A 26,249-nucleotide genomic window follows, 5' to 3' on the forward strand; every position below is an offset into this window, starting at 1 on the left:
TGATCAGCCTGCTCTGTTCATGACAGGGTAAAGCGCCCCAACCCCCTGATTCAGCCCTGCTCTGTGCCTGATAGGGGGAGCTCCCTAACCCTCTGATCGGCCCTGCTCTGTGTGTGACAGGGTGCAGTGCCCAACCCCCTGATCGGCCCTGCTGTGTGTGTGACAGGGTCCGGTGCCCCAACCCCCACCCCCACCCCCCATGGGCCCTGCTCTGTGTGTGACAGGGGGGCGGTGCCCCAACTCCCCTATTGGCCCTACTCTGTGAGTGACAGGGGGGAGCTCCTCAACCCCCTGATCGGCCCTGCTCTGTGCGTGACAGGGGGGAGCTCCTCAACCCCCTGATTGTCCCTGCTCTGTGCGTGACAGGGGGGAGATCCCCAACCCCCTGATGGGCCCTGCTCTGTGCGTGACAGGGGGGAGCTCCTCAACCCCCTGATCGGCCCTGCTCTGTGCATGACAGAGGGTGGCGCCGCAACCTCCCTATCCACTCTTCCTTGAGTGTGACAGGTGGCGGTGCCCCAACCCCCCAATCGGCCCTACCCTGAGCGTGACTAGGGGTGGCATCGCAACCTCCCGATCCGCCCTGCTCTGTGCATGACAGGGGGCAGCGCCCCAACTCCCCAATCGGCCCTGCTCTGAGCCCGACCAGGGGCTGCACCTAGGGATTGGGCCTGCCCTCTGCCACCGGGGAGCAGGCCTAAGCCAGCAGGTCATTATCTCCTGAGGGGTCCCAGACTGCGAGAGGGCACAGGCCGGGCTGAGGGACCCCCTCTCCCCCCCGAGTGCACAAATTTTTGAGCACCAGGCCTCTAGTTGTAAATAATAGGCTATGATCATAGTGGTCCAGACATTTCTTTGAAACTGATTTTCTTTTCTTTGGAAGTATACTCTAGAAGTGGAATTGATGGATCGTTATGGAGTTCTATTTTTAACCTTTTCAGTATTCTCTTTAAAGTCATGTAGTGCATAATAAAGTTTTGATCAACAATGAACCACATATATAAGTGTGGTCTCATAAGATTATAATGGAGCTGAACATTTTCTAGTGATGACAGTAGTAGATACTGTAACATTGTAACGCAATGCAATACTCCTGTGTTTGTGGTCATACTGTGCTGATAGTCATAAAAGTGTAGCACATAAAAACACGTACAATGCATGATACTTGATAATAATGAACTCTGTTACTGGTTTATATATTTACACAGCTATACTTTTGTTATTTTAGAGTATACTCTTTCTACTTATTTTAAATGCAGGAAAATTAACTAAACAGTTTATAGGGATTCATATTCAAAAGTGGAGACCAATCAGATAAATTTCATCAAAGCAAACCAATCTAAGTTGAGAGTTGAAAAATATAGTGGTTTGATGGATTATCTCAAATCTAGATATGAAAAGGACAATATGCCGATTGGAAAAATAATACTTCCATCATCTTTTGAGGGTAGTCCCAGAAATATGCAGCAGCGATATCAGGGTGCTATGGCAATTGTAATGAGGTATGGCAAGCCTGATTTATTCATAACCATGACATGCAACCCCAAATGGGCAGATATTGCAAACAATTTACAACGCTGGCAAAAAGTTGAAAACAGACCTAACATGGTAGCCAGAGTTTTTAATATTAAGCTGAATGCTCTTTTAAATGATATCTGTAAATTCCATTTATTTGGCAAAGTAATAGCTAAAATTCATGTCATTGAATTTCAGAAATGCAGACTGCCTCACACTCACATATTATTGATATTAGATAGTGAGTCCAAATTAGGTTCCTCTAATTAATTCCCTTTCAATGTGCACGAATTTCATGCACCGGGCTACTAGTTGTTTTATAATTACCTACAGTATTCACTCAGTAACATGCTGTATACGCTTGTAGCCTAGGAGCAATAGGCTATACTGTATAATCTAGGGGTGTAGTAGGCTACACCATCTATGTTTGTTTAAATGTACTCTATGATATTTGCATAACAACAAAATTGCCTACAATGCATTTTTCAGAATGTATACCCATCCTTAAGTGGTACACGACTGTACTGTCTTCCAAAAGTGCTATACCAATATACATTCTGACCAACAGTACACAGGGGTTCTCTTTTCTCCATATTCTCATCAGCACTTATCTATTTTATAACAAGTGTGAGGTGATATCTCATGTGGTTTTAATTTGCATTTCCCTGATGATTAGTGATGTTGAGCACCTTTTCATGTACCAGTTGGCCATTTGTATATCTTCTTTAGAAAAGTATCAAATCTTCTGCCCATTTTTTACCACATATTTTTGCTAATGAGTTGTATAAGTGTTTATATGTTTTGCATATTAACACCTTATCACACTTATGATTGGCAAACATTTTCTCCCATTCAGGAGGTTGCCTTTTCATTTGTTGGTGGTTTCCTTTGTTGTGCTGATGCTTCTTTAGATTTATGTGGTCCCACTGTTTATATTTGCTTTTATTGCCTTTGCTTTTGGTTTCAAATCCCATAAAAGTCATTATTAAGACCAATGTCAAGAAGCTTACTGCCTATGTTTTCTTCAAAGGATTTTATGGTTTCAGGTCTTATAATTAGGTCTTTAATCCATTTTGAGTAAATTTTTGTGTCTGGTGTAAGATAGTGTTCAGTTTTATTCTTTTGCATATGGTTGTCCATTTTTCCCAACACCATTTATTAAAGAAACTTCCTTTCACCATTATATATTCTTAGACCCTTTTTTATAAATGAATTGACCATATAAGCATGAGTTTATTGGTAAGGAGTGTCTTAGTGTTAGTTCTAGTTGCTGCATCACCTTCTCTAGATATGTTAAATAGTTGCCCCCTAATTAAAAAATGGATTTTCTCTTGGAAATGTAAACAGAGACCTATTTATCCTGTTATTCAGAGAGAATAAGCATAGCTATGATGAGGGATATAAACTATCCTATGATGATAGCAGTAAATAGTCAACATCATGGAGCTAAAAGTGAAAATTAGAGGATGACGAAATTGTCATTATATGAGCCAATGAAGCTGTTAATATTTCAAAAACTCTTTAATCTCCTCATGCATGCAGTAAACTAACAGTGACATGGAGTCTGTGCAGTGTCTCAGTTCATAAAATAGAGGAAGGTAAGTGGAGAGTTCTTTGCTCACTAAATATGTCCCCATTTTTATCTCATTATCTAAACTTTTATCAATTGCTCCTTCTCAACCTTGAAGTAATGGCTATCATGGTTACACTGCTCCTATTCATCCTGGTGAGATTATCCCCAGATAAACCTTCCCCATGCTGGCAGTCTCAGTATCACAGGTTCCATTGTATTGTGCTGGTAAGTTAATGCTGGTAATAAAACCACTCGGTCTCACTATTCTTCAAGTCTTCACAGGAGACTAATACTCCTTAACAATTTGTTCATGGGAATGTAATGAAGATTTCTAAAAATGTCCCTAACACTCTGATTTTGATAATATCATGTTTCTAATCAAATTATGCTTTTCTGACTTAGCATGACTATTTAAGTTTGTTTTACTAAAACACATTCTTATTGATGCCCAGGGACATGAACACTCATACTCCTAATACCAGGTAAGAAGCAATAGCACTGACATCGCAGAGTAATTTATTTTTGTGCAAGTCTTTGTTCATGTGATAAATATGAATGATAAATAGAACCCATGTGTAAAAATAACATTTCCAACTTATAATTTGAATTTACTTTTGCTTTAGCTTGACTGTTCTAATCAAAGTCATTGCAAAGAATCCATATGCACTCAGGTCTCAGGCTGTCACACTTGAGTAAATAAACAAACAGACTCTGTAAGATTAGTTTTCTGCAGTGTCATGCAATTAGAACCTCAAAGCGAGTCCTTAATCGTTGATAATTGCTAGGAATTGGATATTATAATGTCAAATTACTTCTTTTATTTCAAGTCATGGGTATTTGGCTCAGACTCCTGGATATCATTTTAGTAATAGCAGTTAACATTTGTTGATCTCATCCTGTGCCATAGACATTGTGATAAGTGCTTCATGTGTATTATATCTCTTTATCCTTGCAATAAATTTGTGAAGAAAAAAACTACTATTACAGATAAAAATGTTGAGGCTTAGAAATATCAAACATGTTAAAATAAAATTATATAGCTACCAGTTTGAGAAAATAGTTTTCAAACTGAAGTCTTTCTGACACCAAAGCTTCTAGAAATTTTTTTCTCTTCTTTTAAAATTTCAGGTGCAAATCTAGCAATTATTTAGAATACTTTTGGCTTAAACTTTCTTGGGTGCTTTCTTCTTCCTTTCAGTGCATTTGGCCTTTGAAATCTGCAGTTCTATTTCTCATCTACTTTAGTTTGCTGATTGGCATTTAATTGGGCCATGTTATCACTAGGGAACTTGCTAGTCCCTTAAGCACAAATCTCCAGGTGATTCTGTTGCCTGGAGAAATTTGCCTGAGGATAGTTTTTGAGTTTTAAGAAAGCTTCTCTTTAAAAGAAAGAAATACCTGCTTCAGATTTCAATATATTTGTTTAAAGTTGAACCAGGTAAATTTTGTTTCTATGTTTGTATTAACAACAAAAAAGCCACAAAAATTAGGGAAACATTTAAGGAAGAATAATGTGGCATTTTAATGACAGTGAAAAAATATTTATAATCCATAAACATTACCTATTGCTACCGATAGTTTTATACTTTGGCCACTATAAAAACAAACAGGTTTTTATTTGCATGAGTAATCTTTATATGTGAAAATTTTATAAATATCTAATGTAGTATTATAAATAATTAAATGATTTCTGAGAATGCCATCTATAATAACAATAAATTGCATTGAAAATATATTAATTTAAATAGAAAAAAACAGATATTCAAAAAATAAATAATTATGACCAAAATATTTAGATCTGAACTAAATAGTCAGACCACAGGTAATTAACATAAAATAAAGTGATAGAAATTAAACAAATTTGAGTTTGTATATTTCCAAAGTGTTTTATTTACAGTAGAGTGAACATTTTATTTATTTATTTAAAAATGTATTGATTTCTTTTTAGAGAGAGAGAGAGAAAAGGATAGAGAGAGAGAGAACACCAATGTAAGACAGAAGCATCAATCTTTAGCCTCCTGCATGCGTCCAGATAGGGAATCAAACCTGCCACCTTTTGGTGTACAGGACGATGCTCCAACCAACTGAACCACCTGGCCAGGGCTACACTGAACATATTAAAGGAGAAAAATGTATTAAAGTCTTTTCCCTAATGAATAATATATTTTGGCTTGGATCTTTCTTTTTCTTTCTCTCCCCGCCCCCTTTTCCTCTAGTCTTTCCATTGTGCTCCTCCTTCCTTTCTTCTTTCCTTTCTTCCTCTATTTTTAAATTTAACTTAACCTTGATTTTTTAGAACTTTTCAAATAACTGTTGGTAGCATTACCTTTTCCACAATGATGCATGAGCTGGATAGCTGCCACAGGCATGACATCCAAGACGGAATTTGTTCTGGGTCATGCACAATTCCCAAAGAGCTGTCACTCTTTTGTTTTTCTCCCACTTAAGGAAAGACAATGGAGGTTATAATTTTTGTGGGTATAATCTTGAATTTCATATTATGAACCTAAAAATAAAAGGTCAAAGTAACCAAAATAAAAGGGTGGACTAATAATCAAATTAGCACGAGACAAATTAAGAGTAGAAAATGACCAAAATTATTATGTACGTACATACAGAGGTTCTATAGAATATGAGACCCTGGACAGATCAGGCAGTTGGGCACACAAGCCATGTTGAGCTAAGATGAAAAGGGTGGTGTGGTTTGGGACTTGAGAGAGTAGGAGGCAATTCACATGGAGATAGAAAAGCAATTTTTCAGTAAATAAATGTTTGCTGGGCCATCTTGAACAGTAAGACACAGAGCAGACTTTGATCAAAGGTGCCTTGCTAGGTTCCTCCCTGTCTACCAAACACTGGTCATAGTAAACTAATTATTGGTGATGATGTCTGGGTGCTTCGAACAGGTCCTCTATCTAATTCTTTTAGGCACTTGGGAAGAAAGCCAAAGGTCTTTCTTGAGTTTTTCATTTCTTGAAAATATCCAGCTTAAAATTATTAATATCCCAAAAGGCATATTTTAGGGTGGCAAACGCTGCTTCCCCTTGGCACCAAAACTTGGGCACCCCCGTGAGAAGAATGAAAGGTGTGAGATCTGGTTAAATTGGTCATTTGTAATGTAAAATTCTCTTCCTACAATATCCTATATAGCTAACATTTATGGCACACAGATGCTGTTCTGAATAATTTGCATGCATTATTTCATTCAGTCTTCACAACTATAGGAAAATAGGCACCATCATTCTCTCCCATTTTGTAACGAGAAAGCTGAGTAACTTGCCTGAGGTTATAATCAAGAAAGTGGTGAAGCATTTGATGGCAGATCTGGGCTAAAATGAAAGCTCTAGAAAGATTCTCAGTTTATATATATAAATCTCTATACATGTAAAGTTAAGCATTCAAAAGAGTTAACTAAATGCCCATCAAGGCCAAATAAAATTGAATTCCTGATGTGAGGCTAAAACTTTAAAGTCACTAAGGAGTTGAAACTCATATTCCTAAAACAGTATGAAGGCTGGTTTCCAGGCTTTTGTGGCCTCTGAGGCTACCTCCAAATCTTAGAGGCAATGAGAAATAAATGAAAAACAAGTCAGCAGGAGGAAATCCTAGCCGACCTGGGCACTGCTTTGGAAGCACAGGAGGAAGAGACCTTGAAGTCAGGGCATGTCTTTGGGTGGAAAGTATGTAAGAAAGAACTTCCAAACAAAAATGTTGTTTTAAGGATTCTCAATTCAAACAAATAGCATTATAGGCAGTTTAAGAAATTTTACTCTAGGGTAATTTTATACAGATGAACTAAATGTTCTTCAGTAAGTGTTATATTCCAAATATGATTAAATATGAGTTTTATTTCTATTTTATTCCCTTTAAAGTAAACAGATAGAAATTAAAATGAAAACTTGATTTAAAGGACAACATTCTAATTGGTGCAAATTTTCTATGGCTAATCTGTTTTGCATGTAAAAATACCTTATAATAAAGACATACAATTTGAAGGTATATCTGTTTTTGACCAAGTGGCTTTAGCAATTAGAAGTGCTACTTTTCGTTTAACCTGATCTTGGAAAGATATATTAAATTGGAGAGACATTTTATAAATAATAGTTATTATCACAGAGTATACAGATACTAGGCTTATAACCTGCTTGCCTTTTTTTTCTTTAAAGTAGGACCATAATTTGTTTTTGTTGTTGAAATAATCATATTAATGCATATAAGAATTTTAATTACATTGTTTTCCTTTTCATCTGTAGATCAAGTGACCTATGAATGAATGTAGCTGTTACATAAAATATTACTTTATTTGGAAAAAAACTTACATAAATATACTCTCAAAATTTATTTTCATCTGAAAAGAACTACAGTAGATTGGTTTCCATAATGGCTATCACCATGCCTAAGAAGTTTGTCTGTCTGCTGGTTTTTAATTTGACTCTGACTGAAATTATTTTAAGTGGAAATGTGTTAATTTGGCCAACAGATGGTAGCCATTGGTTAAATATTAAGATCATTCTAGAAGAGTTAACTCAAAGAAATCACAATGTGACTGTACTGGCTTCATCAGCAACTTTATTCATCAACTCCAATCCTGATTCTCCTGTGAATTTTGAGGTGATACCTGTTTCCTTCACGAAGAGTAATATAGATTCCTTAATTGAACATATGGTTATGCTGTGGACAGATCATAGACCAACTCCTCTCACACTCTGGACTTTCTACAAAGAACTAGGAAAACTCCTAGATACTTTTTTTCAAATTAACATACAAATCTGTGATGGAGTATTAAATAACCCCAAGTTAATGTCAAGACTTCAGAAAGGCAGTTTTGATGTGCTAGTAGCCGACCCAGTAACAATCTGTGGGGACCTGGTTGCTCTGAAATTAGGAATTCCATTTATGTACACACTGAGGTTCTCTCCAGCCTCAACAGTAGAGAGACACTGTGGGAAAATCCCCGCACCTGCCTCCTATGTACCCGCAGCCTTGTCAGAGCTCACTGACCAGATGACCTTTGGTGAAAGGGTTAAAAATGCCATATCTTATCCTCTGCAAGACTATATATTTCAGTCCTACTGGGGAGAATGGAATGTGTACTACAGCAAAGTTCTAGGTAAGTCTCTACAATGTCCACTTATTAATGACTCTTGACACCTTATTTATTCTTTTTGTAAATACAGTAAAAGGTATTCATCCCACTGCATATGCCAAACTGAAGTAAATATACTTATTATATCTTCATACAAATCACTGGTCATTATTTTTGGATATATTCCTTAAGAATGAAATGGTGGTATTAATAAGTATGCTATTAATGCAAATAATATTGTGAAAAGAAACAGCTTTTCAATGTGTAAATCAATCTTCAAATATCAATGGAAGTACCTTTACTAGGATAAATTATGACACTGCCAGAAAATACTTTGGCAAACATTTTGAAGTGATACATGATTTACTTTCCCTTCTTGGTTCTTCAATCTTTTCTTTACAGAAAACTTTTAAAACTTGGGTTGAACATGGGAAACCTGAGTTTATACCCTTCTCTGCCTCTCACTATTTCTCCATCCTTAGAGTCCTCTGAGTGTTTGGGATAGCGGTGTCTTTGACTTAATTTTTCAGTATACTTTGGCAAGTCTCAGCTTTCCTTGCTTTGCAGATTCCTTATGAGGATCAAGCAACATAATGCAAACTGTCAAGGCCAGTTCTGACTGCCTATTTACTTCTCTTTCTTTTCTTTATTAGCCTTCTTTCCTTTATTTTTCTAATTTCTTCTTCCCTGCATTTTCCTCCCTCTAGCAATAGTATTCAAGGTATTAATTAACAGCAGGAATTGATAGTTGATTCCATCAATGGTACTTTCTTACAAAGGCCATATTCAAAAGATGGTTATGTTACACAACTTTTGGCCTTCCTCTCTTCCTTGATTTCTTTTCCTTTCTCTCTCCCTCTCTTCATTTTTTTCCTGACTTCATTTACTCCCCCTTCCTTCCCTTCCATCCCTTCTATCCCTCCTTCTTTCCTTCCTTCCTTCCTTCCTTCCTTCCTTCCTTCCTTCCTTCCTTCCTTCCTTCCTTCCTTCCTTCCATCTTTTCTTCCTTTCCAGCTTGCTTTCTTTATGTAAAAAAGTATTTATTGAACAACAACACAGTTTCTAAAATTTTTCTGTGTACTAGGAATACAAGAGTTAGCAAACAAATCAAAATCTCTATCCCCATAAGCTTATATTCTAGTAAGAGAAGACAAATGATAAACAAAATAAATAGGCAAAATATATAGAATATTAAAGTATAATATATGCTCTATGGCAGACTTAAAAAAAAACTGGATTGTTCTGGGTGTAGGATTCCACTTTTAAATAGGATAGTCAGGAAAGGTCTCTAATGAAAGGGTGACCTTTGAACAAAGACCCAAGGGCAGTGAGGGTGACAGCCAAAAGGCTCCCTGGAGGAAAAGCTCTCAGGCATAGATAAGAACAAGTACAAAGACCTGTGTAAGCCATACAGGCAGTAACATTTTTACTGTAATTTAACATTAATCGTATCCATCACAAGTAGGATTTGCATATGTGTATTTTTTCTTTCCTTGATGTTAGAATATTCTTCACCCAATTTTCCATCACTTAAACTTTTGAAATTCTTCACAGAATTGGTCTAGACTCTAGAGGGAGAATATTGAACATGTCATACATATAAATAAGACATATGCAAGTTAACTAAAATTTTCATATACTCTTGAAGATATGGTAATTAGAATTTTGAAAGTAAAATTTTGTTTTAATATTTTTTACAATTCATCTTAACTATATTTTCTTTATTTCTTAATTCCAAATTTCATATGCCTCAAAAATGTATTCTTCTGTAAATTTAGATGTTAGTCACATGATTATTTTCTAAGACATCCAAAATGTGTTCAATAATAATTATCACTACCCATATATGTATCACATACTGACTATTGTAGGTACTGAATAAGCTAATTGTCTAAATACCTGAAATAATGGGATTACAAACAGTAAGGTTGTGAAGGGTCTTGAAAAGCACATAAGATTCTTAGTTCAAGTTCAACCTGCTAACTGTGTGATCTCAGGCAAGGCCAGAACAAATTATATAATGTGTGAGAAAGCATGTTCCCAACTTCTCATTTCCACAGGACAATCTATTTCAGAAATCCCACAGGTTGAGAAATTCAGTGTGTTATTTACTTAAATCCTTCATGCTCCTCATGTTACTAAAACTATTTGAATTATATTGTCAGCGAGAACTGGCATAATCCAATTTGTATTTTGTTTTCAATTATATTTTTAAAGTATTAATGACACCTGGTAACTGTAAACTGATCATGAAATGGAGGGTGATTACCTGATATTTAATATTATCTTTGAATACAGGAGATTTAATAACATGCAAAATTTCCGTGCAATTTTCATTTCAATAGTTGTGCTTCAGTTCTGTGGGGAAAATAAACCAGAAAAACAGTATGATTAACAGTGGTAAAGAAAAAAAATCCCAAATATCTATATTGAAGGAAAGAGAAGGAAATAATAAGGAAATATCTAACTGCAGTAGTTAAAAAATCCTGTTTTATTTATCAGGGAAGAGGTCCTAAATCTTATTGAGGAAGCAAATAAAAATGATCATCAACTCAATTTTGAATATGCTTCTAACACTTAATGGAACAGGCATGTTTACAAAATATGACATCACTGCTATTCATTTCCAGGAATGAATCTATTGATAAATCTCACCCAGGTGCAGTGTTCCATGGTGCACTTTCAGATTGCACTGATCTCTCCCCTGACCCTTGAATTGAGAGATATCCCACACACCATATAGATAATTCTTATGTGCGTAGGATTTGGGACTAGCCTTTGCTGTACCTATAGTAAGGCAAGGGCTTGAACACTGTAGTGAAAATAGCTAAACAGGTAAGGCAACTTGGATGGCCCCACTTTGCCTGTGTCTTGGTTTCCCAGTCTTCTCTCTTCCCAAGTGCACTGCAGATCAGGAGAGCAGAAAGGCCAGTACTAACTTATGCACTACTTGGCCAGTGTAGCTTACTTTTACCTGTCAGTACCATGTTGGCTCTATGCTGGCCTCTCTTTCCATCTATGTTAGATAAGTTTCCTAGAAGTAATGCTACCTATTCCAGCCCATGGAAACAAAAAAGCCTCTGAAAATTTTCCCCCAAACCCACTTGCCTTGAACTGGGCTAGATTACTCCCAACATTTTTTACGTATATGCAATCTCTCGCTCCCTTTTGGAGCCCAGTATTTTGTTTGTTGGTTTTTAACGTGTCCCACTCCCATTCTAAGGCCCATTCCTGACCTCCCATCCTTTTTTTTTCTGGAAAACTTGGATCTCTCTGTTCATCTTCTGTCACATGAGTCTTCTAATTCTTTCTCATGTACAGCTTTGCTGTGATCAGTGCTGTGAGGTGTTCTTACATTTTCTGTAAACTTTCTTTTGAAGTAAAACATAAATTGAACATTTACAACTCATTGAAGTTTCACAATGTGAACCCACCCATGCAACCAGCACCCAAATCCAGAAACAAAATATTGTTACAACCCATAACTCCTCTTCATTGTTCATACCAGCCCCTACAGTCCCCATCCCCATCTAAGTTTGAACACTTTCTTGACTTCTAACACCATAGAGTAATTTTGCCTGATTTTAAATTTTGTATTAATGAACCACACATTATGTACTCCCATTCTAAGTCCCATGATGCTTCTTTTATTTAACATCATGTTTACTATATTTGTCTAATTGTAGCAAATATAATAATATATTTGTTTATTATATTTGTTGCATGTAATTATAATTTGTTAATTCTCACAGTTATATAGATTCTATTGAATTAATACACCACATTTTACTTATACATTCTACTGTTGATGCACATGTAGACTATCTGGTGTTAGCTATTTATGATAAATAATGCTATAAACATTCTTGTACATGTTTTTTATAAATATACATGTGCCATACTGCTGGGTTTATTTATTTATAAGAGTGAAATTGCTAGGCCATAGCATATGCCGATGTTTAGCTTCAGTAGGTACTGCTAAAATCTAGTTTCACAAGTGCTTGTATCAATTAATAACCCTACCAGTGATCCACTGGAATTCCACTTTTTCTCCATTCTTACCAACATTTAGATTTTTTTCTTTTTTTAAAATGTAACCATGCTGTTGATGTATAGTGTCATCCCATTTTTTTTTATTATTAAGGGATAATTGATCTATGGCTAAAAAAATTACATAAAGTTTACAGTGTGGATTATTTTGACAAAGGTATATACCTCTGTGACTATCAGTTTCTTGGTTCCTTCTCTAATGAAGGCTACTCTCCAGACTTTTTCAGATACTGAGTAACTCCTGAAAACTAATATCTTAGTTTTCATTCTTATTCACTTCTGTTTTTATTTTTTTGGCTTTTTAATGCATCCTTTAATCATTTTAATTGTAAAAGTTACATAATTACATTGTCATTCATGTTCAGTTTGTGATCCATCAAGAATCTCTCATATTGCACTAATTATTCAGTGATTTTGCAGGTAATTAATGGCTTTGCTAACTGTACCATCTTTATTGTTAACACCTGCTTGCTACCAAGCACTTTGATAGTTACATTGCAGATGTTGCTAATCCACAACAAAACATCTAAGAATGATCATTATATGCCTTTTAGACACAATGCATTAGAAACTCAGAAAGATTAGTTGCTGTCCTCACGAAATATGTCATTGAACAAGATAAGAACCTAGAAATAGTTAATTTTCTACATAAAGAAACGTATGGTTCCCAAGAGTAAGCCGCTTGAGAATGTCCAGAATTTTAATTTTAATTTTAGAAGTCATGCATAAGGAAGAGAAAGAAGCAAGGCCCTTATGCGTGGTGATCTGGTGTGTCCTGTGAGAATTCTCGCATCCATCTTTCTTGAGGATACTGCTGTGACATTCTTGTGACACAGTTTGTTTTGCAAGTTTAAAATCTTTTTAAATATTTTGGTACGAACTGTCTGAGTTTTCATAGAGGAGTGCATGGTTGGTCCTGGGTACAGAACTTTGCTCTGCCTTATACAAGGTTGCATCCTCAGGAAAAGCATGAAAGGCCCACACCCAAGTGCTTTTGGCCTCTCCTGCCTGTTTACATTGCCACAGCAATTTAGAAATACAGCAGGTTCTTGAGTAATGTTTCATTCAATTTTGTTTTGTCATAATCGATGAGAGAAAAAAAATTATACATTCTCAGCAGGGGTCGCTGTTTGCACCAAAGATGTGCACATTAGGTGAATTAATTGTCCCAGTCGAAATGAGGTGTGTGAGTGTGTGTGTGTGTGTGTGTGTGTGTGTGTGTGCATCCTCTGATGGAGTGGCCTCCTTTGTCCAGAGTGGGTGGGTTCCTGCCCTGTTCCCTGAGCTGCTGGGGTGAGCCCCAGCCACCATGACCCTGAGCTGGAATAAGTAGGTTGAAAATAATTAACTTACTTGCTTTTATTAATCATTCTTAAATATGCATATAGCTCACATTTAACTCAATATGTAATATTAGAAGCATTTTGGGTCTTCATTTGTAAGTTTTTGATGTTTCTGTGATCAGAAATATGCATAGAACTACTTTTTATGTCAATTAGCCTATGGTAAAATTGGTTTAATTATACATCATTGCAATTAAACTTACAGTTTCCAAAAACCTACTGATGATGTTAAGTGAGGACTCATTTAATTGTATATATTTTGGATATTAATCCTTTGTCAAAACTGTTGTTTGCAAATATCATCTCCTATTTTTCAGTTACCTTTTTGTTTTGTTGTCAGTTTCTTTTGCTCTGCAGAAGCTTTTAAGTTTGATATAATCCCATTTATTCATTTTTGCCTTTACTTCCCTTTGGGGTCAAATTCATAAAATGTGCTCTATGACCAAGGTCCATAAGTACTATGTTTTTTTTCTATGCACTTTATTATTTCAGATCTTATATGTACATCTTTGATTCGTTCTGAATTAATTTTTGTACATGGGTACAAACTGTAATCATTTCATTCTTTTGCATTTGGCTTTCCAATTGTCCCAGCACCATTTATTGAAGAGGCTTTCTTTTCTCCATTGTGTGTTCTTGGCTCCTCTGTCAAAAGTTATTTGCCCATATACCTGTGATTTTATTTCTGGGCTCTCAATTTTATTCTATTGATCTGTGTGTCTGTTTTTCTGCCAATAACATGTTGTTTTATTATTATAGCTTTGTAGTATAATTTGAAGCCAGGTAGTATGATACCTCCAGCTTTATTCTTTTTTTTTCCCAGGATTTCTATTTTGGCTATTTAGGGTCTTTTGTGGTTGCATACAAATCTGATGACGTTTTGTTCTATTTTTTTTTAAATGACACTGGAATTTTAATGGAGATTTCATTAAATCTGTATATTGCTTTGACTAATATGGCCATTTTAAGTATGAATATGAAATATCTTTCTTTTTTGTTGTGTCTTTTTCAACCTCTTTTAATAATGCTTCATAGTCTTCAGTATATTGCAGGTCTTTCATATCCTTTGTTAAGTTTATTCCTAGGTATTTTACTCTTTTGGTTGCAATTGCAAAAGAAGTTGCTGTTTTTTCATTTATTTTTCTGAAGTTTAGTTGTTAGTATATAGGAAAGCAGTGGATTTTTGTATATTGATTTTGTATCCTGCAACTTTATTGTATTTGTTTATTGTTTCTAATAGATTTTTGGTGTTTAGGGTATTCTATATATAGAATCATGTCATCTGCAAAAGGTGACACTTTTACTTCCCAATTTGGATAACTTTTATTTATTTATTTTGTCTGATTGCTCTGGCTAGAACTTCCAGACTATCCTATGTAATAAAAGGGCAATATGCAAATTGACCCTAACAGCAGAACAACCAGAATGACCACATGACCAGTCACTATGAGGCACACTGACCACCTTTCGGTGCCTTTCCCCTGTCGGCAGGCTCCCATCACCCAATGGCAATGGGCAATCGGGGGTGGATGGTGGGGGAAGGGGCCAGTGCCAGGCCAAGGCCCCTCCCTCACTGGTCATCCTACACACAAAGGGCGACCCACGGCGGGGTTGGGGCTGGCGAGCGGGCGGAAACAGCCGAACACTGGGTCCCTCCCCTGGCCAGCAGGCTCTGTTCACCTGATGGTGAACAGGAACCAGGGGTAGGTGGCAGCAGGGAGTGGGGCCAGCTACTGGCAGCTGGGGAAGATGGCCTTGATCGCAGGCCAGGCCTAGGGACCATACCCACTCACGAATTTCATGCACCAGGCCTCTAGAGTGGTGAGGCTAGTTTTGTGACCCAGTATATGCTCTATCCTTGAGAATGTTCCACGTACCCTGGAGAAGAATGTGTAATCTGATGTTCTGGGAATGTATAATCTTATTCTCGCTGCTTTGTGAACCTTTTGTTTTGTGATTTAACTTAACTGGCATAAGTTAAGGTTAAATGGTGAGGGATACATAGCCTCAAGATATTCACCCACAAAGATGTTAACCAGACTACTGCAAAACATATAATTGATGTCCTATAAAATCAGCTAGCCTTTTGCTAACTGCTGTCGTCTATGATCAGCTGGCCCATATTTATATGACCATGAACTAGATCAGCCCTGAACAGCTCTGCTTAATGTACATCATAATTTTGAGCAGAACCATGAGCTAAATAGAAATGTATTGTTATAAGACACTAAGATTTTGGGTGGTCTCCCATTCAATGATGGAAAACGAATAAAAAGACTTCTAGTTTTGACTTACTCTATTTGTTAAATCCTAGAACTCTACCTTTCTTTCTCCTCTATTTATGCACTCTCTTTTCTGCACTTTAGTATCCAGTGACATGCTATCAATGTTTAACAAAAGAGTAAAATAACACTTTGGTAGCATTTACCTCTACTTGTGGGTGTAAGTTCTCCCACCTGGACTAACATCAAGCTACTGGACAATATAACATCCAGCTTGGAAAAACTCTCAGTATTAGCATGGCTAGCCAGATCCAAAGAAGTCTGGTAAATCCATTTATACATCAGCCTTGATCCATTATATGTCAAAGTTGTTGGACACCCGTTTTATTATACAGAAAAATGTTGTTCTTTCCAACACATTTTGCAGATTAATATCTGGGCCTATAAATATTAGACCCAGATTTCTCTTGGGGAATAGAGAAATTTTCTCTTGGGAAAAATTTCTCTCTGTAGTTCACTTTTATAGGTGTAGCATGTCCCATCTCTACTATGTATATTATCAATATATGCACTTTCAATATACATCATTTTTCTGTCTTCAGGAAAACTGTTACTTTTAAAAATATTTCTGAAAAGCCAAAAGGATCAAATATCTATATTCCCAACATCTTTCAAAGTACCATTTAAAAGATTACCTTCTAGAAAAAAAATTTTTCTAGGAAAAATATATTATATTATCTAATAATACTCCAGTAATGAACTACTTCAACCTTTGACTAACTAGAACCTTGCAAATAATATTTCAATTGATTGTATTTCCGATGCCTGTCGCTATGTTGGTTCTCAGTTATGAAGCCCTGTTTCCTTGTAAAAGGGAGCTGCTTATTCAACTTGGAACTTTTTCTGGGAGAAGTCTTTGAAGCCCAGGGTCAGAATTTCTTCAAAGAGGCTTTTCTAGTTTGACTGTGAATTGGAAATCCATGATAGCTGACGGTGCTAAGGATTCTTAGGAAGGAATGCAAGTGAAACCCAGAGATTTTCCTCGCTGTAACGTCTGTGTTAAGGAATTCATCTGTACAGGTGAGGACTGACCTTGGGAATCTAGCATTACATGAACGTATGTGTGGGCTGGGGAGACTGGTAAGCGTTCAGATTTCCCTACTCTCTCACTCCTGATACACACTGTGTATTATTCAATGAAACAAGTCCTCTTTTGGTAAAAGTTTGTACGTCAGAATTCCTGTTTTTACTTTGTTTAATAACTATGATTTTTTTACTTTCTTAGCAATTTTGTATTTCATCCAGAATTTTAAATATTTCTATTGGACATAAAAACATGTCTATAGCTCTAAATTTATGCAAAGGGATTCTCTAGGAAACCTGAGTTCTTAGTTTTCTTATATAATAAAGTAACTTAGATATTTATCCAATAATACATTTATTTTGAGGTCAATATCTGAGCTGTATTTATATGTCATTGTTCTTCTCCAGCTTTGTTTGTGCTGTTTATAATGTATCATGAACCTTGTTATATAGTGAGTAGATAAGTTTATCAGTCCTTTTTTTTATCATTTCTGGGTTACTTATCTTGTATAAAAGGACTTTCATCCTCTAAGATTATAACATAACCTCAACGTTCTTATAGTGGATTTATAGCCCTGTCCTGTCTTCCTGTTTCTGAGGCTTGTTTGGACTCTGCTTTCTACCAGTTACCAACAGAACTTATGCAACGCCTAATTGTGCAAAAGAGTAAATCTCCCCAATTCCTGACCCTAGATTTATCTTTGGAACTTCTAAACAAATCTACTCTGGATTTTTGTTTTTCAATATAATAGAAACATTCTCAAGGAATTTGAAATTTCAATAATATGTCTCTTTCAAATTAACTAATTGAATATGATTTTATAATTGAATATAACCCTGGATATAACTATGCCACACTTAGAACACAGAATTATTAATATTATCCTTTACTTCCAAATGATACTTTTCAACCAGCTAAATATCATACTTAGAGACTTAAAGTATTATTTCTTCATTTCCTTCCTCCACCAAACAACTTCCTTCATAAGCTTTGTCCCTCCTCAGTTCACCCTTACCACCTAAGATCCATCTCCCTTATCGGTGTACAATAAGTGTTGGCTTAACTGACTCATTTTCTGCAATAATCTGTAAACTCCTTTTGAATTGGAATTGTATCTTACTTATCTCTTTATTTCTTGTGCATTGTATAGAATCTGGAAAATACTTATGCTAAAATTGCTTCTTGAAGGAATGACATATTCAAGGATTTGGAGACAATTTGAATGGATGGATGGGTGGATGGATGGATGGATGGATGGATGGATGGATGGATGGATACAAAAATCTATGTTTCTAAATTTGCCACCCTCCCTCTCTCCTGAAATGGAAGTGTTCATGGGTCAAATTGGTATCTCCACAGTCTTGTGCAGTCACTAACTCACACACTGCAGGTCAAAAACTCTTCCCATAGCTACTCCTTCTTTAGTGTTTCATGATTTTGCTAGAGTCATTATCATAAAAATTTATGAAGAACTTACAAAACTCAACACCAAAAACAAACAATCCAATTAGAAAATGGGCAAAGGACCTGAAGAGACACTTCTCCAAAGATGACACACAAATGGCCAAGATATGGTCAACATCACTAATCATCAAGCAAATGCAAATTAAAACCACAATGAGATATCGCCTCATACCTGTCAGAAGAGCTATCTTCAATAAATCAACAAACAGCATGTTGGCGAGCATGTGAAGAAAAGAGCCCTCATGACTGTTGGTGGGAATGCAGATTGGTACAGCTACTGTGGAAAACAATATGGAGTTTCAACAAAAACATTAAAAATTAAACTTATGACCCAGTGATTCACTTCTAGGTATATATCCAAAGAATCCAGAAACACTCATTTGAAAGAATATATGCACCCCTATTTTCAATCGGATATTATTTTAATAGCCAAGATTTGGAAGCAGCCCAAGTGCCCATCAGTAGATGAGTAAATAAAAATCTGTGGTGCATTATACAATGGAACATTACTCAGTTGTAAAAAAAAGAAAGAAAGAAAGAAAAGAAAGGAAAAAAAAGGAGAAGAAGAAGAAGAAGAAAATCCTAACTTTTGTGACAGTATAGATGTACCTGAAGAATATTATGCTCATTGAAATAAGCCAGTCAGAAAAAGACAAGTACCATATGATTTTACTTACATTGAAATCTAATGAACAAATAACCAAACAAACAAAATAGAAAGAAGCTTATAGACACAGAAAACATACTAACAGTTGTAGAGGGGGGAGAGTTTTGAGGGACTGGGTGATAAAGCTAAAGGGATTAAGCAAAAAAGAGAAAGCTCACAGTATGGTGATTATCAGAGGAAAAGGTAGGTGGAGGGAGGTAGAAGAGGGTAAAAAGGGGATAGATGAAGATGGAAGGAGATTTGACTTAGGGTGGTGAACACATAATACAATATATACAGATACTGTGCTATAGAATCGTATACCTGAAACCTATGTAATTGTATGAACCAATGTCACTCCAATAAATTCAATTTGGAAAAAAATTAATGTGTTTTTTTTTCTGCACTGCTCTGTGTTAACCTCAACTCTAAACATACTGAAGTGATGTTCACTTAAGTGGCCATGATTTCCCTATAGTCATTCTTTTCCTCCATTTACCTTCAGAACCCTTCTCTCACCCTGCCATCTGGGCTCAGCTGAAGTGCCTCCTCCAACCTGAACCTCTGTCTAATTTTCTTCACAGTGGAGTGACAGCTTCTTCTGGTGCCCTGAAACACTATATTTAGTATATTCCTCCTGTTATTACATACTATATGTCTTATCCACATACCAGCAATACCAGCATGTAATTATCTTTCTGACAAAACCTATACTGTATGTTTCCCCAAATTATCAATCATCTTGTTCCATAAGATATACCATGTTATTTACTAGATCCAAAAAATGGGTTACTCTACTATATTTTAAAAATTGCCAATTAAAAATATTTTTCTATTTTAATATAATTAAAGCAAACTGCTAGAATACTGCAAACATTGCCTCCAAAATATTTAAATATTTCAGATCTTCTCCTGAACAAGTATCATGTAGTAGTGGGCCCAGTCAACAACACTGACAAAGTTCTGTGCATCTGTCAGTCACCAGAGCAATTAATTTTTAACTTTATGTTTAAATTGCCACTTCACCTCTGTGCCCAGCAAATATTCACCCGCAGCAGCGCAGTGGGTGAAAGAACTCTGCCATGCTGTCTGAGAAGTGGATTTCAGCGGTTCTGCTGCTGCACCTCTGCTGCACTGGCTCTGGATCCTGTGGGAAGGTCCTGGTGTGGCCCTGTGACATGAGCCATTGGCTCAATCTAAAGATCATTCTGGAGAATCTCACAGACAGGGGGCATGAGGTGACTGTGTTGGTTTCTCCAGACTCGCTCATCATTGACTACAGTAAGCCTTCCACACTGAACTTTGAGGTGATCCCTATACCTCAGGATGGAGATTTTACTACAAAGATACTAAATGACTTCTTAGATTTAGCTACTAATGTCATGCCAACAATGTCACGCTGGCAGTCAGCAAGAAAAATGCAAGAATTTATTCTTCAAGTAACTGGACATTTAAAACTTCTGTGTGAGAGTGTAGTCTACAACCAGGCAATCATGAAGAAACTCCGGGAAACCAACTACGATGTAATGGTTATAGACCCCGTGGTGCCCTGTGGAGAGCTGATTGCTGAGTTGCTGGAAGTCCCTTTCGTGTACACACTGAGGTTCTTTATGGGTGGCACTGTGGAGAAATACTGTGGGAAACTCCCAGCTCCACCTTCCTATGTCCCTGTTGTCATGGGGGGACTTACAGACAGAATGACCTTCCTGGAGAGAGTAAAAAATGTAATGCTTTCCCTTTTCTTTGACTTCTGGCTCGAGCCATACGATATTCAGCTTTGGGACCAGTTTTACAGTGAAGCATTAGGTAAGAGGTTATGCTTTTCATTCTAAAGTAGTTATTAAAAGAAACTTGGGAAGTTTAAGAATAGTCTAGGAAAACAAAAGGACTATATTTTAAAACTTGAGTTTCTATTTAAAAGTCTATAATTTATAGCAATAAACTGTTAGAAGCATTAACGGGGGAGGAGAAGTGAGAAATATTTTGCTATGGTTACTTTTTTCTTTATAGTCATCTAGTCATTTTGTAAGATACTTTGATATTTAATAGATGGCTATCAAAACAAAATATGAAACATAGTAATTAATGTCACTCCAAATCTATACTTGTATTTATATAACATTTAAAAACTTAACACTAAAGTATTAAGGGAATCACACTTAGATGGGAGACATAAAATTTCCAAGACAATGTTCCATGCATGTATTGCCCTTGATACAACTGCCTACAGTATTGGTGCATATAAATAAATTTGTGTAAGTATGCTCTATGGTGTTCACACAATGAGTAATAGCCTAACTATACAATTCTCAGAACATATTCCCATCATTAAGAGACACGTGACTTTATGTAGAAAATATGAAAGAATGTACAAAAAAAACCTTTCTGGAACTAATAAGAAATCATAGCAAGGATACAGTATACGAGATTAACATGGGAAACTCAATCACTTTCCTATACACCAATAATGAACAATTGAAATTTGAAATTACAAACACTATCATTTATAATAGTGCCCCCAAAATAAAATAAAGATCTATATGAGGAAAACTATAAAACTCTGATGAGCGAAATTAAAACACTAAGTAAATGGACAGATATTCCATGCCCATGGACAGAAAGACTCAAAATTGTCAATATGTCAGTTCCTCCCAACTTGATCCAAGAATCGATAAAATCCTGATATAAATTCTAGCAAGTTATTACATGGACATTAACAAACTGACTCTAAAGTTTAATGGCAAGGCAAAATATTCTGAACAGCCAACACAATGTTTAAAGCGAAAAACAAAGTTGGAGTCAAGGCATATTATAAAACTAGAGTAATCAAGACAGTGTGGTATTAGCAAGAGAATAGACAAAAAGATCAATGAAACAGAAGAGATCTATGGAATAAAAACACACACACAAGACAGTCAATTAATCATTGTCAAAGAAACAAAGGCAATACAATAGATAGACTGTCTTTTTAAAAGTAATGCTGGAACAACTGGACATCCACATGCAAAAAATAAATAAATATAAACACAAACCTTTTAAGCTTCACAAAATTTAACTCAAAAGTGAAGTATCCATAGAAATGTAAAATTCAAAACTATAAAACTCCTAGGAAATGTAGGAGAAAACCTAGATGATCTTGGGTATGGCAAGAACTTTTTAGCTACAACATCAAAGGTAAAATCCATGAAAGACAATGAATAAGCTGGACTTTGTTAATTTTTAAAATTATTTTATTGCTTAAAGTATTACAAAGAGTATTACATATATTTCCTTTTTTTCCCACCCTTGACAATCCCCTGGCCTCCCCTACCCCGCAGTGTCTTATGTCCATTGTATGCTTATATGCATGCATACAAGTCCTTCGGTTGATCACTTACCCCCCCTCCTCCTCCCCAACCCTCCCAGCCTTCCCGCTGTAGTTTGACAGTTTGTTCGAGGCAGCTCTGCCTCTATATCTATTTTTGTTCATAAGTTTATAATGGTCTTTATTATCCATAAATGAGTGAGATCATGTGGTATTTTTCCTTCATTGACTTGCTTATTTCACTTAGCATAATGCTCTCCAGTTCCATCCATGCTGTTGCAAATGATAAGAGTTCCTTCTTTTTTACAGCAGCATAGTATTTCATCGTGTAGATGTACCAAAGTTTTCTAATACATTCATCTACTGATGGGCACTTAGGCTATTTCCAGATCTTAGCTATGGTGAATTGTGTTGCTATGAACATAGGGGTGCATATATCCTTTCTGATTGGTGTTTCTGGTTTCTTGGGATATATTCCTAGAAGTGGGATCACAGGGTCAAATGGGAGTTCCATTTTTAGTTTTTTGAGGAAATTCCATACTGTCTTCCATAGTGGCTGTACCAGTCTGCATTCCCACCAGCAGTGCACGAGTGTTCCTTTTTCTCCACATCCTCTCCAGCACTTGTCATTTGTTGATTTGTTGATGATAGCCATTCTGACAGGTGTGAGATGGTACCTCATTGTTGTTTTGATTTGCATCTCTCGGATGATTAGTGACTTTGAGCATGTTTTCATATGTCTCTTGACTTTCTGAATGTTCTCTTTTGAAAAGTGTCTATTTAGGTCCTTTGCCCATTTTTTGATTGGATTGTTTATCTTCCTTTTGTTAAGTTGTATGAGTTCCCTATAAATGTTGGAGATTAAACCCTTATAGGTGATAACATTGGCAAATATGTTCTCCCATGCAGTGGGCTTTCTTGTTGTTTTGTTGATGGTTTCTTTTGCTGTGCAGAAGCTTTTTATTTTGATGTAGTCCCATTTGTTCATTTTCTCTTTAGTTTCCAATGCCCTAGGAGCTGTATCAGTGAAGAAATTGCTTAGGCATATATCTGAGATTTTGTTGCCTTTGGATTCTTCTAGTATTTTTTATGGTTTCCTGTCATATATTTAAGTCCTTTATCCATTTTGAGTTTATTTTTGTGTATGGTGTAAGTTGGTGGTCTAGTTTCATTTTCTTGCATGTATCTGTCCAATTTTCCCAACACCATTTATTGAAGAGACTATCTTGACTCCATTGTATGTTCTTGCCTCCTTTGTCAAATATTAATTGAGCATATTGGTTCGGGACGATTTCTGGGCTCTCTATTCTATTCCATTGATCTATATGTCTGTTCTTGTGCCAGTACCAGGCAGTTTTGAGAACAGTGGCTTTGTAATACAGCTTGATATCTGGTGTTGAGATCCCACCTACTTTGTTCTTTCTCAGGATCGCTGCAGCTATTCGGGGTCTTTTTTTATTCCAGATGAATTTTTGGAGAGTTCGTTTAGGTCTGTGAAATATGCCATTGGTATTTTAATGGGAAGTGCGTTGAATTTATAGATTGCTTTGGGTAGTATGGACATTTTAATGATGTTGATTCTACCAATCCAAGAACATGGTATGTTCTTCCATCTCTTTATGTCTTCCTCTATCTCTTTTTTCAACGTCCTGTAGTTTTCTGAGTAGAGGTCTTTTACCTCTTTCGTTAAGTTTATTCCTAGGTAGCTTAATTTTTTTGGTGCGATGGTAAATGGGATTGTTTTTTTAGTCTCTGTTTCTGCTAGTTCACTATTGGTGTATAGAAATGCCATAGATTTCTTGGCGTTAATTTTGTATCCTGCTACATTGTCAAATTCATTTATTAAGTCTAATAGTTTTTTGATGGAATCTTTAGGGTTTTTTATGTATAATATCATATCATCTGCAAATAAGGACAGTTTTACTTCTTCTTTTCCAATTTGGATGCCTTTTATTTCTTCTTCTTGCCTAATTGCAATGGCTAATACTTCCAGTACTATGTCGAACAGGAGTGGTGAGAGTGGGCATCCCTGTCTTGCTCCTGTTCTTAGGGGAAATGGTGTTAGTTTTTGTCCATTGAGTATGATGTTGGCTGTGGGTTTGTCATATATGGCTTTTATTATGTTGAGGTATGATCCTTCTACTCCCACCTTGCTGAGAGTTTTTATCAAAAATGGGTATTGAATTTTGTCAAATGCTTTTTCTGCATCAATTGATATGACCATGTGGTTTTTTTCTTTCAATTTGTTTATGTGATGTATCACGTTTATTGATTTGCGGATATTGTACCATCCTTGCAACCCTGGGATAAATCTTACTTGGTCATGGTGTATGATCTTTCTGATGTACTGCTGGACCCGATTTGCTAAGATTTTGTTGAGGATTTTGGCATCTATGCTCATGAGGGATATTGGCCTGTAATTCTCTTTCATTGTGTTGTCTTTACCTGGTTTTGGTATTAGGGTGATGCTGGCTTCATAGAATGAGCTTGGAAGTGTTCCTTCCTCTTGAATTTTTTGTAGTAGTCTGAGGAGGATAGGTTTTAGTTCTTCCTTGAATGTTTGGTAAAACTCCCCTGTGAAGCCATCTGGTCCTGGGCTTTTGTTTGCTGGAAGCTTTGGATAACTGCTTCAATTTCTTCCATAGTTATTGGCCTGTTAAGATTTTTAGATTCTTCCTGATTGAGTTTTGGAATGTTATATTTTTCTAGGAATATGTCCATTTCCTCCAGGTTGTCTAATTTGTGGGAGTAGAGTTGTCCATAGTATTTTTTAACAATCATTTGTATTTCAGTGGGGTCTGTTGTTATTTTGCCTCTATCATTTCTGAATTTGTTTATTTGGGTCCTCCCTCTTTGCTTCTTGGTGAGCCTGGCTAGAGGTTCATCAATCTTGTTTATCCTTTCAAAGAACCAGCTCTTGGTTTCATTGATTTCATGTATTGTTTTATTGGTCTCTATGTCATTTATTTCTGCTCTAATCTTTATTATCTCCTTCCTTGGGCTCACTCTGGGCTTTTCTTGTTGCTCTCTTTCTAATTCTTTGAGATGTAGATTTAGATGATTTACTACCATTTTTTCTTGCCTTTTGAGATAGGCCTGTAGAGCTATAAACTTCCCTCTCAGGACTGCTTTCATTGCGTCCCATAGGTTTTGGATTGTTGTGTTTTCATTGTCATTAGTTTCCAGGATGTTTTTAATTTCTTCTTTGATCTCATTGGTAACCCAATCAATATTTAATAACATGCTATTCAGCTTCCAAGTGTTTGAGTATTTTGGGTTGTTTTTTTTGTAGTTCATTTCTAATATTATGCCATCGTGGTCTGAGAAGATGCTTGGTATGAATTCAATCTTCTTGAATTTGGGGAGACTTTGTTTGTGACCCAATATGTGGTCTATTTTTGAATATGTCCCATGAGCACTTGAGAAGAACATATATTTCGTGGCTTTGGGGAGAAATGTTCTGAAGATGTCAATTAAGTCCATCTGATCTAGTATGTCATTTAGGATTGCTGTTTCTTTGCCAATTTTTTGTCAAGAGGATTTATCCAGTGATGTCAGTGGTGTATTAAAGTTGCCTACTATGATTGTATTTTTGTCGATCTCTCCCTTGATATCTTCCAGCAGTATTTTTATGTATTTGGGTGCTCCTGCATTGGGTGCATATATGTTTATCAGGGTTATATCCTCTTGTTGTATTGATCCCTTTAGTATTATGAAGTGGCCTCCCTTATCTCTTGTTATGGCCTTCACTTTGAGGTCTATTTTGTCTGATATAAGTATTGCTACCCCAGCTTTTTTTTTCATTTCCATTTGCCTGAAAGATATTTTCCCATCCCTTCACTTTCAGTCTGTGTGAGTCCCTTATTCTGAGGTGGGTCTCTTGTAGACAGCAAATGTATGGGTCATTTTTTTTTATCCATTCAGCCACTTGATGTCTTTTGATTGGAGCATTTAGTCCATTT

At 36.2% G+C, this 26,249-nt stretch overlaps 1 protein-coding gene across 3 annotated transcripts in view; it reads left to right on the top strand.

The window, feature by feature from the left end:
* Positions 1–26,249, top strand: part of LOC102441782 (UDP-glucuronosyltransferase 2A1) — a 43,443-nt gene that overhangs the window by 5,323 nt on the left and 11,871 nt on the right. Inside the window, exon 1 of one of the 3 annotated variants that reach the window (XM_014468335.2) lies at positions 7,463–8,198. The exons of 1 other annotated variant lie outside the window; for it this stretch is intronic. In XM_014468335.2, the coding sequence (XP_014323821.2) occupies positions 7,469–8,198 (730 nt within the window). In that variant the 5' untranslated portion in view covers positions 7,463–7,468. Of the gene's footprint in view, positions 1–7,462; positions 8,199–20,065; positions 20,790–26,249 lie in introns of those variants that run through there. One more of the 3 variants, XM_006102973.3, reaches the window with a different exon arrangement.

The sequence above is a fragment of the Myotis lucifugus genome, unplaced genomic scaffold (assembly GCF_000147115.1).
Source record: "Myotis lucifugus unplaced genomic scaffold, Myoluc2.0 scaffold_449, whole genome shotgun sequence".
Classification (NCBI taxonomy): Eukaryota; Metazoa; Chordata; class Mammalia; order Chiroptera; family Vespertilionidae; genus Myotis; species Myotis lucifugus.